Source organism: Tetranychus urticae, chromosome 2 (assembly GCF_039701765.1).
Source record: "Tetranychus urticae isolate SD_2017Ah chromosome 2, NJAU_TeUrti_SD_1.0, whole genome shotgun sequence".
In the NCBI taxonomy this organism is placed as follows: Eukaryota; Metazoa; Arthropoda; class Arachnida; order Trombidiformes; family Tetranychidae; genus Tetranychus; species Tetranychus urticae.
Window position 1 is genome coordinate 19106778 of NC_142959.1, and position 14191 is coordinate 19120968.

The following is a 14191-nucleotide window of genomic DNA, read 5'->3' on the forward strand; positions in this document are numbered from 1 at the left end:
CAAGCTGAAAAATCAAAGCAATCAATTAAATTATTGCTGCATATGATAACTTGATCATCGCCCATTAAAAAACTGCATCCTTTTATATTCTTTGTGTAGGATTGTGTACAACACTAAAATTTGATTTAAAGCGCAATTTTTATGCTGATTATGAAATGATCTAGCAAATACTCAGAAAATAAAGTTTGAGCATTTGCAAGATGAACCAGTTTACTAACCTCTTTCGAAACCAATTTAAAATATATTTGTAGCAACTAGAGGATAAGAAGGGTTAAGGTAAACTGTACTTACTACACTTTGTAATAATATTTACCTGATTTTCCGGTTTCTTCGGTTTAAAGAACGCAAAAGTAAATTCTTAAGCTCATCTTTTATCTTAAACTTTTGAGTCACATTTTTCTCTCATCAGCTGAATTTGCTACTTTTTCACTTTTTTTTGACTCTAATCTTTTTCTTAGCTCGATTGCTGATTACAGATTGCTGAAACAGGCAAACACAGCCGGTTTTTTTCATAACTAGTTTAACCTTGTTATGCCGAGGTTGAAGATGTACGGATAACCACTCAAGACCTATGAGGTTGTTAAAGCAAATATTCAATGTGATTTGCAGCTGAATTAGAGCGTATCTTATATTTAATTGTTACCATTTGACTTATTGAAGTTTCGATCTTGTTTTTAATATAAATTTCTTATTTTCATCTCTACTGTTCCACACAACTCAATCAATGGGATTTGCCGGTTTACTCAATGTCACAGTAGATTCTCTTTCGCTGGCTTATCAAAATCTAAGTGTCCAACTAATTGTTTATTTAATTGTGTTTACCATTGTTTTGGTTGTGATTATTATTCTTAATAGACCTGTTAATATTATTCGAGTAAGTATTTCAATGTAATTGTCACTTTGATCAAACAATTTTTGCAATTGCTTCAAGCCTTTTTTTTGCTTATGACAAACAAAGAAATGTGCAAATTGGTTGAAAATCAATACATGAAAGCAAGTTCAGCATGAGAATAGTCTTGTGTGTTAATGTGTCATCTAATAGTAATATGCAACAATCAATCTGACTGAATCATTTATTTCATTTCAGGATTTTAGTAGGACTGATGTTAACCTTAACCGTTTGAATCAACCTGGATGCTTTCCCAACGGCTGGATTGGTGTTTGTGAATCTCAATATCTAAAGGACAATGAAATCAAACGTTTCGATTTCTGTGGACACAGAATTATTTTATTAAGATCTTCATCATCATCATCGTCATCTGGATCGTCTCTTGGAAAACCATATGCTTTGGATGCATTTTGTCCACATTTAGGAGCTGATTTCTCAGTCGGAGGTAAAATAGTGAAAAAATGTGAAACTGATTGTATTCGTTGTCCATTTCATGGTTGGGTGTTCCGAGCAAACGATGGATTATGCCTTGAAGTTCCTTATGCTAAGGACAAAAGTAAGTCAATTTATTGAACAATTGTTCTGATAGAATCAACTGACAATAATTTATTCATCAGAACCACCAAATGGAGTAAAAGTGAAAGTTTGGAAATGCCTGGAAATGAATGGATTCATTTATGTTTGGCATCATTCAGAAGGTAAATCATCAAAATAGTTACTCATTAGTAAATAGTATTGAACAATATGGTCTTTACTTTTCTACCTACTTTCAGGTGAAGACCCAACTTGGACTCCTAATATTATTGATCATATTACAACAAAAAAATGGAAATACTTTGGACGAACCGAGCATTTAGTCAATTGTTTACTTCAAGTAAATACGCATAGTTAATGTGCTTTATGTCTTCCATCGCAATCACAAAATTAAATAACTCATATTTTTTGCAGGAGATACCTGAAAACGGACCTGATTTTGCACATTTAAATGAAGTTCATGCTCCTTCTTTCATGTGGGGAGGAAAAATAAAAGAAAATAACAATATACTCATCGATTCCATCAGTCACAGATGGGAAAGTACATGGCAGAAGGGTGCTTCGAACGATAGTCACAAAGCTATTCTCAGTCTGAAATCAATGACTTTTTTGTTTGGTTTTAAATTGGCTGAGCTGGAGTTTGACAGATTAGAGCAAATTGGACCTGCAATTGTTAATCTATTCTTTTGCTTCAACCTTTTTGGCATCCGATTGGAAGGCTGTTATGTTCAAAGTGTGATCTCACTGGCTATCAACAAACAGAAAATTATTCATCATTTATACATGGAACCAAATTGGATGTCATCGATAGTTGCTCAATTTTTATTAAGAGCTGAAGCAATCATGGTAGGTTGAAATATCAAAGTCTCTTATCAAGCTATAATTTCTTATTTATAATTTTCTTTTCATTCTAGCTTGAACGAGATATTCAAATATGGAGCAACAAAATTTATCTGAATAACCCAAAATTAGTGAAGGAAGAGAAACAAATAGCCATGTTCCGACGCTGGTACTCACAATTTTTCAGTAGCTCTAAGGAGCCACAATACAAATTTGAAGATCTCTGGTAACGAAAATCGCTTAATTTCCACAATCAAAAAGTCTATTCAAAGTTAATCTTTACTGTCAACCTACAGTTAAATCTATCTACAGTAAAATCTAACACGAAATGTACAAAGATTTATGATTATTTATTGATATAAACTAATCAATATCGAGATATATTATTCTCGTTACTTGATTACAAATTGCAGATATTCAATGTTTTTGTTTCTCATTCGTATCTTTTTAAACAGTTTCAGCGAAATCACTGATTAATGATCGGATGTTTTTATTCAAATAAATTATGATGATTACTGTAATTTTGTTCAATATTTTTAATTCAATGATATACTTCATATAGAAATAATTGGATGTTTAAATTGATAATATTCCTATGAAATCACAATACATGTTATGTATCTTTGAAGACACTTTGAAGCAAATCTAATTTCCGGATAGATTTAGTTTACATTCAGTCAAGTCGTCACGTTCCCTGATTAGATCGACCACAACGCTACCGAAGTATTCATATGCTTCGAGTGCTAATGCATAATCACCATGATTCCAATAAGGATCTTGAATTATATGATCAGTTTCAACTCGGTCTGGAGATGAAAAAAAGGTTTCATTATTTATGGCTAATGAATTAATTGAATTTCCTGTATTCTTACCACAGAGGGAATTTCTAAATTTTTGGACATTTCGTTGATCTATAACCTGGTCATTCAAGCCACTCATGAATATCAATTTATTTGGATTAATATTGTAAAAAGGAAACTCTGGAGGCTCAGCCGAGCCATATAAAGCGTAGTTTTTGACTTCACCATTATCAAAGAAACTCAAGTGATCTCTTTCAACGGATTGGAAGATGTGGAGTAAATTTTTCTTTGAGGTTCGATCAATTAGACTTGCATAAACATTAGTTCTGGATGCGTTTAGCTGCTTTCGATTGAAGCCAAAAGCTTCTTCAAAAAAATTTATGCAGATGGGATTTGTTAATTGTTGAGCACATAATACAGCAAGTGAACCAAAAACAAAAGCTGAATCGCTTGGAAAGGGTCCATTGCTCAAACTCAACATTTCTTGAATCGGCTTGTTCGGTACTGAAGCGAATGCACCAAAATCACCTAAAAACCCACCCGGTGTAACCAGGATGACGATATCATAATTATCTTGAAACCATGGCATCAGAGACATTTGAGTAATCATTTGAAATGTTCCTTGTGAAAAACCAATAACAATTATCTTTTCTGCAATGAAAAATCATATATTTTTGTTTAGCAAATCATTTACAGTCTCCTTTTTAAATTGTTTAGTTCACTAGATTTACAAAATTAACAAAATGGACTTTTCATTAGAAACTAGGGTTTTCGTTTTCATGACAGTCAATATGCATTGAATTTTTTTGTGATTTTGAATTTTGTGATAAACTTACCGAATCCAGTTTCATTTTTAATGTGTTCAACTGTCGCTGTAACATCGTAAATTCCAATTTCGTAGAAACTGTAATCCCAAAACTCAGGATCTGAAAAGAAAACTTATTATTGAATCAATTTTATACACAAAAATTGTTACCTTCAGGATCAAGATGTGTGTGATTAGTTGAATAAGATGTTCCTCGAACATTAATAATCCAAACGTCATAGCCCAAGTTGGCCAAAAGGAATCCAAGCGCAGCTGAAGTGTCATTTGGTGGATTACAGCCTATCCACGGCTTTATGTGTCCACCGGGTGAATTGAACAACCAGGCTGCACATGACGTGAATAATGGATGCAATAATAAGACAGGCTTAAGAGTTTTTCGAGCTTCTCTCGCATAACGATTGATGATTCGGAAATTTTGAAGGATATAACCATCTTTTGTTGTCACATAATAACGCTCATATTGAAATCCTCGAGATTCGATGAGTTGTCCACAACTTGCTGCTTCATCTGGATCTCCATTACCAAACAACTGAAGAAATGCTTGTTCTTCAGCAAGTGTTGGATTAGTTGATTCAATCGGTGCTGGACCAGCTTTCTCAACGGTCACTCCACAGCATTTATGAACAATTGAAATGTAAAAAGCGATATAAAATAAATAAATCATTTCAAACTGCAAAATAATAAATTTTCATTGAAAAAAGCAAAACTTCAAATCAAGCTCAATTCAGAGTAAAAGCAACAACTTAATCATTTGTTCTTTCAGTCACCTCTTAGTAATTGTTATACAAATAGTGAACTTGCTACGATATTAATGCATTGCTACTAAATCCATGAATATTTGAACAAATGTACAATTACCATATTCACGTGTATAATGACTCAAGCTTCTTACAAGCTGAATAAAGATGCTTCTTTAACTCGAGCATTTTTGTCTTATGAAAATGAGTTTTGGTCATTTGAACGCGGTTTTGTTGTTATGAAAACTCTGTGACTTTACAGTGAGCCGGTTTTACTCTTTTGAATTCTGGTTTTGTTCACATGAAAGTTGGTTCTAAACAAACGAGAATGATTGTATTCACGACAGGAAAACCGAGCTCAGAAACTCAGAGCTAAAAAAGTTGTAAAAATCGAAATCGATTAAGAGAGAATTTTTATGAAAATTTGAAAATGAGGGATTCACTTTCAGAGATCTGTTAATATTGCTAAACCTTTTCTCTATTAACCGGTCGAGAAAAGGCTCAAGTTGATCATAAACAATAGTCCATGACTGGGCAGTACTCTTAAATTGAGCGAGCACATTTTTCAGCGCCATGATATTATAAACGAGGAAACAGTTCGCTGAGAATTGGTGAGTTTTTTTAATAAACTTTACAAATAGTTTTCAGCAAATGTATAAAATAATGGCGTCGGCTTAGCTGACTCTCAATGTCTCTCTGCAATTGATCATACCGAATAAAAAAGATCAGATAAATGGCTACTTGCACTAATTAACTTTTCATTTATAGTATTTAAAGTATTCAAGTATTTTATCACATTCCGAATCATCAATACTTGATGTTTAATCAAAAAATAATTTATAATTATTTGTGATTTATGTTTATAACTTAGAAAAGTAAACTAAATTTTTCCTTCTTGGGTACTTTGTTGATCACCAATCTACCATCGTAACTAAGTGAAGCAAATATCCATGGATCGGAAGCAGACCATTCAGCGGCATAAACACTATCTTCATGCTCTTCAAATGAACATATAAGTTCATCTTCTAATTTATTTTGACCAGTATTTGAAGTTGTATTATTAGAAATAACACTTTGATCACCAACTTCACTTAGATCACTTTCATCAGGATCAACCAGTTGTCCAAAAGGTTGTGAAGCTAAACTGTTTATGCGAGTTAAATTAACGCGAGAATCACTACTACAGGTCAAAACTAATTGATCATGGAATTGATTATATCTAATCGACCAAACCCAATGTGAATGATTTAACATGGTAATTGCTGGTGTAGTAGGATTACGAACATCCCAAAATTTATATTCACAATCATCACCACATGTCGCCATATAGTATTGGGCATTTGGATTGAAATCTACATCACGGACTTGTTGACTATGAGCATTTAAATAAAAAGCAAATGAAGACGATTTACACCGAATGTCACGAGCATAAACATTGTTTCCCAAAGCCGCTGCTATAATTGAACAATTGGAATGAGGACTCCATCTTATTGTCGTGATTTTGGTTAACTTATTGGATGCTTTTGTTGTAGATGATGTTGGATCTATTGCAGTGGACCAAGTTGATTGTTTGGTTTCAATATCCCATAATATTATTTTCCTATCTTCAAACGTCATCAATTGGTTGCCATCTTCAGGCTGCCAGATCGAGGTTCGGCCAACATTTGAATCTAAAGTAAATGGAAAGATGATAAAGTTAAAAATATGAAATAGTCGAGTTGTATTTTGAAGTTGTCATTAAAAGATTAAACTTACTTGATTTGAAGTCACACAATTTATTCAATGATGGTGGTGTACTGTAATCTTTGTCAGCTAGACTGTCAACTATATCACTAGGCAATTCGTATAATGAACACAAACAGTCACGAGTTCTTGAAGAAGAGGTAGGGGAATAACATGTTGTTATTAATCTAGGATTCTTTGGACAACAATTGATAGACCATATTTCACCGCCATCATGTTTGAAAAAAGCTTTAGAAAGATTGTTTGTTTCTTCAGAATATTCAAGCAGATGAACTTGATTTGAAGTTTGAAGTGATTGAGTTCCAACCAGAAATCTGACGAACGTAACATCAGCACCAATAGTTGAGATTGTTTGAGAACACAGAGCTCGAGCTTGATGCTCTAACCCATAAATTAATGGTGATTCCTCCTCGCTTGATCTTCCAATTGAGTCCATTAATTACAAGTTGGGTTGAATGCTAATACAAAACAAACATATTGCATTATGTCAGTTTCATGTTATTCACTTTCAGCTTATAGGATCCAGAAAACCAACATCTCGATGGAAATACTCGATACAAATAGCAAATCCTAACAGATACAATCAAACAGAGATGTAGTTACTGGTAACTGGTTACTTGATTAAAGGCGAAAAAAGTAGCGAGAATTGGTTATGACAGAAATTGTGTTTTAAAAACTTTTCATGTTAACCAAATTACAATTGTATTCACCATTACATGTTTTATTGTGAAAGTTAATGGAAGCGTCAGTAAAATTAATTTTTCCTAGTGTAAGAAATTTCAACTTTAAACTGTTCGATTAATATAAATCAACACCCAATCAAACAAACAGCAATATAAAAAATGGACACATGACGGATGCATTAGAATGACGATTATTTAACGTCAATTGTAATTTCTCTTTCATTATGTAAGTCAGATTCAAGTTCAAGATCGAATTATCGATACAGGGTTGGAAGCATTCGGTTCATTGGCAAATACAAATGTATTTTTAAGCAATTGCAGTTTTCAGCAGTTGCCTGATAAAATTGAAACATCATGTTTATAGATTTTAGGTTTTTAATAAACACATTCAAAATAATCAAAATATTTATTAGAAGAATCTTTAGGAAAAATTGAACTTAGACTCAGTTTTGCGATAAAACGAACCGTTTTGTTGTATTTCTTATGCTCATATACATGTATTATAAAGGCTTTCACTTCGGTTATTTTCATGCAGCACCTAAATAATCATAAAAATTATTTTGTTGAATATTTTTTATTAAATGATATATTTCATATACATAGAAATAAGCTAATTGGATATTGAAATTGACAATATTTCTATTAAATCACAATTGCAATAGATTTACCATTATGAAACCATGTTATACATCTTTAAGACACTTTGAAAGAAACTAATTTCCAGATAGTTTTAGCTTACATTCAGTCAAGTCGCCACGTTCCCTGATTAGATCAACCACAACGCTACCGAAGTATTCATATGCTTGGAGTGCTATTATATAATCACCATGATTCCAATAAGGATCTTGAATTATATGATCAGTGTCAACTCGGTCTGGAGATGAAAAAAGGTTTCATTATTTATGGTTGTAAGCTGATGAATTGATTAAATATTTTGATTCTTACCACAGAGTGAATTTCTAAATTTTTGGACATTTCGTTGATCTATAACCTGGTCATTCAAGCCACTCATGAATATCAATTTATTTGGATTAATATTGTAATAAGGAAACTCTGGAGGCTCAGCCGAGCCGTATAAAGCGTAATTCTTAACTTCACCATTATCAAAGAAACTCAAGTGATCTCTTTCAACGGATTGGAAGATGTGGAGTAGATTTTTATTCGAGGTTCGGTCAAGAAGACTTACATAAACATTAAGTCTCGATGCGTTGAGTTGTTTTCGATCAATACCTAAAGTTCCAACAAGTGTTACGCAGATGGGATTTGTTAATTGTTGAGCACATAATACAGAAAGTGAACTCAAGAATGAAGCTGAATCGCTTGGGAAGGGCCCATTGCTCAAACTAAACAGTTCTTGTGCAGGCTTATTCGGTATTGAAGCAAAAAAACCATATTCACCAACAAACCCACCCGGTGTAGCCAGGATGACGATATCGTAATTATCTTGAAACCATGGCATCAGAGACATTTGAGTAATCATTTGGAGTGTTCCTTGTGAAAAAGCAATAACAATTATCTTTTCTGCAATGAAAAATCATATATTTTTGATTAGCAAATAACTTTCAGTCTCCTTTTTAAAGTTCACTAGATTTACAAAATTTACAAAATGGACTTTTCATGAGAAACTAGGGTTTTCGTTTTCATGACAGTCAATATGCATTGAATTTTTTTGTGTTTTTGAATTTTGTGATAAACTTACCGAATCCAGTTTCATTTTTAATATGTTCAACTGTTGCTGTAACATCGTAAATTCCAATTTCGTAGAAACTGTAATCCCAAAACTCAGGATCTGAAAAGAAAGCGTATTATTATTGAATCAATTTTATAAATAAAAACTGTTACCTTCAGGATCAAGATGTGTATGATTAGTTGAATAAGATGTTCCTCGAACATTAATAATCCAAACGTCATAACCCAAGTTGGCCAAAAGGAATCCAAGTGCAGCTGAAGTGTCATTTGGTGGATTACAGCCTATCCACGGCTTTATGTGTCCACCGGGTGAATTGAACAACCAGGATGCACATGACGTGAATAATGGATGCACTAGTAAGACAGGTTTAAGAGTTTTTCGAGCTTCTCTCGCATAACGATTGATGATCCGGAAATTTTGAAGGATATAACCATCTTTTGTTGTCACATAATAACGCTCATATTGAAATCCTCGAGATTCAATGAGTTGTCCACAACTTGCCGCTTCATCTGGATCTCCATTACCAACCAACTTCAGAAATGCTTGTTCTTCAGCAAGAGTTGGATTAGTTGATTCAATCGGTGCTGGACCAGCTTTCTCAACGGTCACTCCACAACATTTATGAACAATTGAAATGTAAAAAGTGATATAAAATAAACAGATCATTTTAAGCTAAAATGTTGGATCATTTGATTGAAAAAAGTAAACTTCAAATGTAAGCTCATCAAAAGTAAACCCAACATTTTAATCATTTTTTCACTTCAGTCGTTTATAATAATTGGTTATACAAATAGTGTACTCGTTATCACTCCAATTGTTTTTAAATCAATAGCATTTACATAGCTGTACTATTACCATAGCCACGTTTATAATGTCTCAAGCCTCTTTTTCAAGGCCAAGATCAGAAACTCAGAAATCTATTAATAGAGAATTTTTTATGAAAATTTTAAATTTTGTGATTTACTTTCCGAGATCCGTTGTTATTGCTAAACCTTTTCTCTATTAGCCGGAGAGTAAAAGCTCAATTTGACCAAAAACAATAGCTCATGAGCCATGAGTATTGTACGTGCTCTTACCGCACACGTACAGTGAGCTAAGAATTGATGATGAATTTATTTTAGTTTTACTATCAACTTCACATAAAGGTCACACTCACTGTAATCATTTACAGTACATTGAATTGCAACTTAATTTCGCTAAAAAACCATTTGACTAGCTAAGTGTGGTAATTTGGATCAAATAATCCAAGAATTAATCTGATATAAACAACATGGCTAATCATGGTTAATCATGGCTTATCGCCAATGCTGACCATTAAGCTAACATTAAGTCAACATCTTTATGCCCATCTCTGTAACCCGGCCTCTTGCATGAACTTAACATCCGTAAGTACAATAGTCTGCATAGATCTAAAATTTTACAATAGAAGGCGTTGCGAAAAGTATCTCATCAAGACCAAAGAGTAGAGAATCCGTTATTTGTGTACAAATCTGAAAACAAAGTTAATTAAGTGTTCATCAATTTATAGTAATTTTCAGTGTAATCTGCTCATAAACAAGATGCCAAAGGCTCCAGGGAGATCCTCTTTCACCCCCTACAAGCCTGGAGGGAAACACTCTATTGGAGTGTGTCCCTGCGCTAACCATCCATACACCAAGGTAATTGGCTATTTTATTTATCATTAATATTTGAAATTTTAACTGATTTTTCTTTATTTTCAGGTTTTAAAACGAGTGAATGGATGGTTTAGGACTCACCGAGACAACCGACCTTATATTGACAAACACAGAAAGGAAATGCATCTGATCCTCCGCAATTGTGTTAAAAAATATGGTAAACCGAAATGTGACTGTCTATACGTATGATTTGAATAAGCCGCCTTTTTTATATAATATTCCATTTCGCTTTTTAGCGCTTTCCATTGTACCCTTTTCCTGTTATTAAAAAGTTTTTTGAGGCTAAAATGTCTCAAAGTATTGATATGAATAAATGTTTTTTATATCATCTTTAAACTTACATAGAGAAGAATTATCCAACGAAAGTTTAGACTTTGTCAAAAAAAAAGTTTGGTTCTAGATACCACTGCATATGCTCCTTTCAGGAAACATCAAATCGAGTCCAGAGCCGGTTTTCTCAAGGTCTTGCCGCTCGAGCTAATGCTCCAGGACCAGATCAGAGACAAGGATGCAGAGATGTATGGAATTACGATTGTTCAAGAGAGCTTGTTGTGGCCATAACAAAGAAAACAGTTAATAAACCAGAACCTCTGATCAAATTCGATATTCTCAGAGATGATATTTTGGCCAATATTTTTGTATGGAAAAATCAGAGAATTGCTGTCATTACATGTCACCAAGTCTGCTCGAATGCCTATGAAAAAATGAAATTCATCAATGCTCTTGGAGCAACTATTAGCAAATTGCTACATGGTGGCCAGGACCTTCGAGGCAAGTCCCATAATCCAGTCAACGCTCTGGTCTTAACTGTCGATTTGAACATTCATAATATATATTATGGATGTAACCAGGCGAAAAAAACAAATTAGCCAGACAGATTCTCTTTCTAATGCTTCACTGCAAACTTGTGCCGATAAATTACAAAGACCCTAACCCAGGATTACCGATCGATTACTTGGCAACAACGAAAAACTTGAAACTGCTTCACCATGTATTATAATTTATAATACAATTGTAAGAGTAACCAATAAGTGAAAATACGGTATTTGTTTGAGCTTCCATCTAGTGAACCATTTTAAAACCACAAAAAAATTGAAAACTTGTCATCAAAATCAATTATTTTTATTGAAACTTGCAACACTCAAATAAATCAGATCACTCAATTGCAATGGAATCATTAGTAATTTTTAGCTATCATCATAACATAAAGCTTTCAACAAAATAAATGAGGAAAAATAGTGTAAATTTTGAACAAATGAATGGAAGGAATTTTCAATATCAAGGCAACAAAATTATGATTGAAATAAACATCATCAACTTAAAGCATGATATTTGATTAAAAAAGATATTATTTAAAATTTATTAATTTAAAAAAACTGTCTAGCAATCATCTCATTAAATTGATATTAGATGGGAATTAATTTCTTATGTTATTTTTACGCAATTTTGTAAAGAAGGCAAAACTGAAAAGAGCGGGTAAATGTAGAAACTACATTGTAGATGGATTATTTTGGGTTAGGAAACAGCTGACGACAGATGATGCAATGTGATTGGCTATTTTAAATATTCTGCTGCATTTCAAATCTTTGTTATTTTGTTGTTAATTTCTTTTGATTCTTTCTACTATTTTCAATTAATTTTAAATTGTGCTTTGCTAATCATCTGTAGTCATGCCTAATACGGATAAAGGATCACCTCCGTTAAGCTTAACCCGAATCCGACATTTATACAGCAAATTTCGTAATCGAGCAAGTAATCCTGAAGGTTTTGACTCCAAACTTAATTATTGGATTGGAGCAATCAATGAATGGAGTGTGAAGGAGAAAAGGTACCAGTTTAATTTGGTTGAAATCAGCAAGGCTTTCAAACGTGATAACTTGATACCTGATTTAGAGTGCTTAAGACTTGTGGCATCTGAACTGAAACGTCGTAATAATCTTGTGTCTCGAGATTATTTTATTAATAATGTTTGTGCTGATAATGGTTCCAATTCAAGCTGGCTATCCTGGGGATTGGGATCTTTAAGCAAACCTCTGAAATTTGGTTTATCATGGTTTAATAATCAAGGAGATGAACAAGAAGAATGTGAAATAATCGATCCAGATATTACTAATAGCTTAGCATTGGTGAACGTTGATGCAGTAACTTCTGGAGCCAAGGAACTGATGACACTACTCACGGAGCATCAATATATTGACAAATGTCTCAAATATGAAGAATTCGAACGACTGATTTTGACCAATTTTGAAATAGAACCCGATCAGTTGGATGTTTTGTTGTTATATTTAATCGCTAACAAGCAAGCTGTTACTATGGAAGACAAAGGAACTAAATATATCAAATTTGGTGATAACATTCAGTTCAGTGATATGGATATAAGCTTGAGAAGGCTTGAATCAGCTCGTGATCTAATCGAAGATGATATAATCAAGGTTGAAATTGAAATCGAGAAAGCTCTCGAAGAGGCGAAGGCTGCCGTAAAATCTTCCAACAGAATAAAAGCCAAGGCATTATTAAGAAAGAAAAAGAGGTTGGAGGACGTTTTGAGCAAGAAAGAAGCTCAGCTTGATAATATTCATTGTCTTTCGGAGAAATTGGTTGATGTTCAATCAAACAAAGCTGTTGTTCATGCTTACAGAGAGGTTGCTGATGTTTTAAAATCAGCGCAGCTTAAACACGAAGAAATTAATGATACCATTTCCAGCATTGAAGATGTTTTCGAAAATCAAAATGATGTTCTCAGTGACTTGGGTCGAAGCATGGCGACAACCATTATTGATGATGACGAATTGGAAGCTGAATTGAAAGCATTCATGGCAGAAGATGAAGATATTGAAGTACCTAAAGTTCCAGACCGCTCACCCAAAGTTACTGATGACAAACTTGAAGATTTGTACACACGGCTTGAAAATCTTCGTCGACCTATCACAGATGATGATGAATTGATGGAAGGATCATCTCGCAAGTCAATCAAGCGAAAGGCAAATTAAAGAAACCTTTAGTCGGAATTTAAGTTAAACTCTCAAGTGCTGGCAATGGATTTCTGAACAGTAAAAAAATCTGTTACAACTATATTGCCCCAAATCAAACTAATTGTTTTAGTCTTGTCTTTACTTTTAACAATATTTTCAGCTTAAATTAAATTTTTTCTACAACTGTTTAATTGTGCTCATTCTTATCTCTTCAATAATCTCACTTCAGATTTCAAATGGTTTTACACTGCTTCCATAAAAGAACCGAATTTTCCAATGAACCTAAATACTTGGCTTTCGATTCCATTCCTTGACCATCTCTTTACTATCATGTTGTCTGTCCATCTTGTCTCAACGCTATTAAATAATGTATCTAAACTTTTAAACTTTGTAAACTTACATGATTTTTTCAATTTCAACTAACACGATGATAGAAATAAAAGCTTCTGATTGAAAGTAACAATAAAGAAATTATAGAAATTATTTGCCGTTCATTCATGAAATAAAGTAAATTATGTAGCGATTATTAAAATGATTTATTGTGATTGATTAGAAGATTTGTCAAACAAATGAAATAACCTTTTCTCATAGCTATTCACTTTCTCATAATTGAATTACATGAAATATTACAATTCTACTGGAAAGCAAGTTTGATTCTTTAGGGAAAACAAGTGATTAAATTAGAGTGAGAAGGAAAAAAAGTGTTTCGTTTAATTCACCACAATCAACAAAATAATTGTCGATATAATCATTACTAAAATATACAAGTAATAGCAACTGGAAAGATGAAAGATGATGATA

General features: G+C 33.1%; 5 protein-coding genes and 1 long non-coding RNA gene across 6 annotated transcripts; 3 read left to right on the forward strand and 3 right to left on the reverse strand.

Annotated features, from left to right (window-relative positions):
- Positions 1-521: 521 nt before the first annotated feature.
- On the forward strand, positions 522-2784 carry LOC107371675 (cholesterol 7-desaturase nvd). Its single transcript, XM_015939818.3, has 6 exons — positions 522-874; positions 1088-1445; positions 1507-1587; positions 1663-1763; positions 1838-2269; positions 2338-2784. Exons 1-6 carry the CDS (start codon positions 725-727, stop codon positions 2491-2493), a joined length of 1278 nt encoding a protein of 425 aa, XP_015795304.1. The 5' UTR covers positions 522-724; the 3' UTR covers positions 2494-2784.
- LOC107371672 (lipase member J-like) lies at positions 2782-4686 on the reverse strand. Its single transcript, XM_015939816.3, has 4 exons — positions 4040-4686; positions 3900-3989; positions 3136-3714; positions 2782-3069 (listed from the first exon to the last, which is right to left on the reverse strand). The coding sequence occupies exons 1-4, from the start codon at positions 4551-4553 to the stop codon at positions 2909-2911; spliced, it is 1344 nt and encodes a 447-aa protein (XP_015795302.1). The 5' UTR covers positions 4554-4686; the 3' UTR covers positions 2782-2908.
- A 744-nt stretch (positions 4687-5430) lies between these two features.
- LOC107371676 (EARP-interacting protein homolog) lies at positions 5431-6869 on the reverse strand. The gene is made up of 2 exons (XM_015939819.3): positions 6382-6869; positions 5431-6296 (listed from the first exon to the last, which is right to left on the reverse strand). The coding sequence occupies exons 1-2, from the start codon at positions 6803-6805 to the stop codon at positions 5494-5496; spliced, it is 1227 nt and encodes a 408-aa protein (XP_015795305.1). The 5' UTR covers positions 6806-6869; the 3' UTR covers positions 5431-5493.
- Positions 6870-7607: 738 nt separating this feature from the next.
- Positions 7608-9513, reverse strand: LOC107371673 (lipase member J-like). Its single transcript, XM_015939817.3, has 4 exons — positions 8895-9513; positions 8752-8841; positions 7998-8573; positions 7608-7926 (listed from the first exon to the last, which is right to left on the reverse strand). The coding sequence occupies exons 1-4, from the start codon at positions 9406-9408 to the stop codon at positions 7766-7768; spliced, it is 1341 nt and encodes a 446-aa protein (XP_015795303.1). The 5' UTR covers positions 9409-9513; the 3' UTR covers positions 7608-7765.
- Positions 9514-10158: 645 nt separating this feature from the next.
- LOC149094069 (uncharacterized) lies at positions 10159-10722 on the forward strand. Its single transcript, XR_016199315.1, has 2 exons — positions 10159-10400; positions 10464-10722. It is a non-coding gene; the product is annotated as an uncharacterized LOC149094069 (long non-coding RNA).
- Positions 10723-11940: 1218 nt separating this feature from the next.
- Positions 11941-13581, forward strand: LOC107371203 (charged multivesicular body protein 7). The gene has a single exon (XM_015939221.3). The coding sequence runs from the start codon at positions 12089-12091 to the stop codon at positions 13406-13408; it is 1320 nt and encodes a 439-aa protein (XP_015794707.1). The 5' UTR covers positions 11941-12088; the 3' UTR covers positions 13409-13581.
- The last annotated feature ends 610 nt before the right edge of the window (positions 13582-14191 follow it).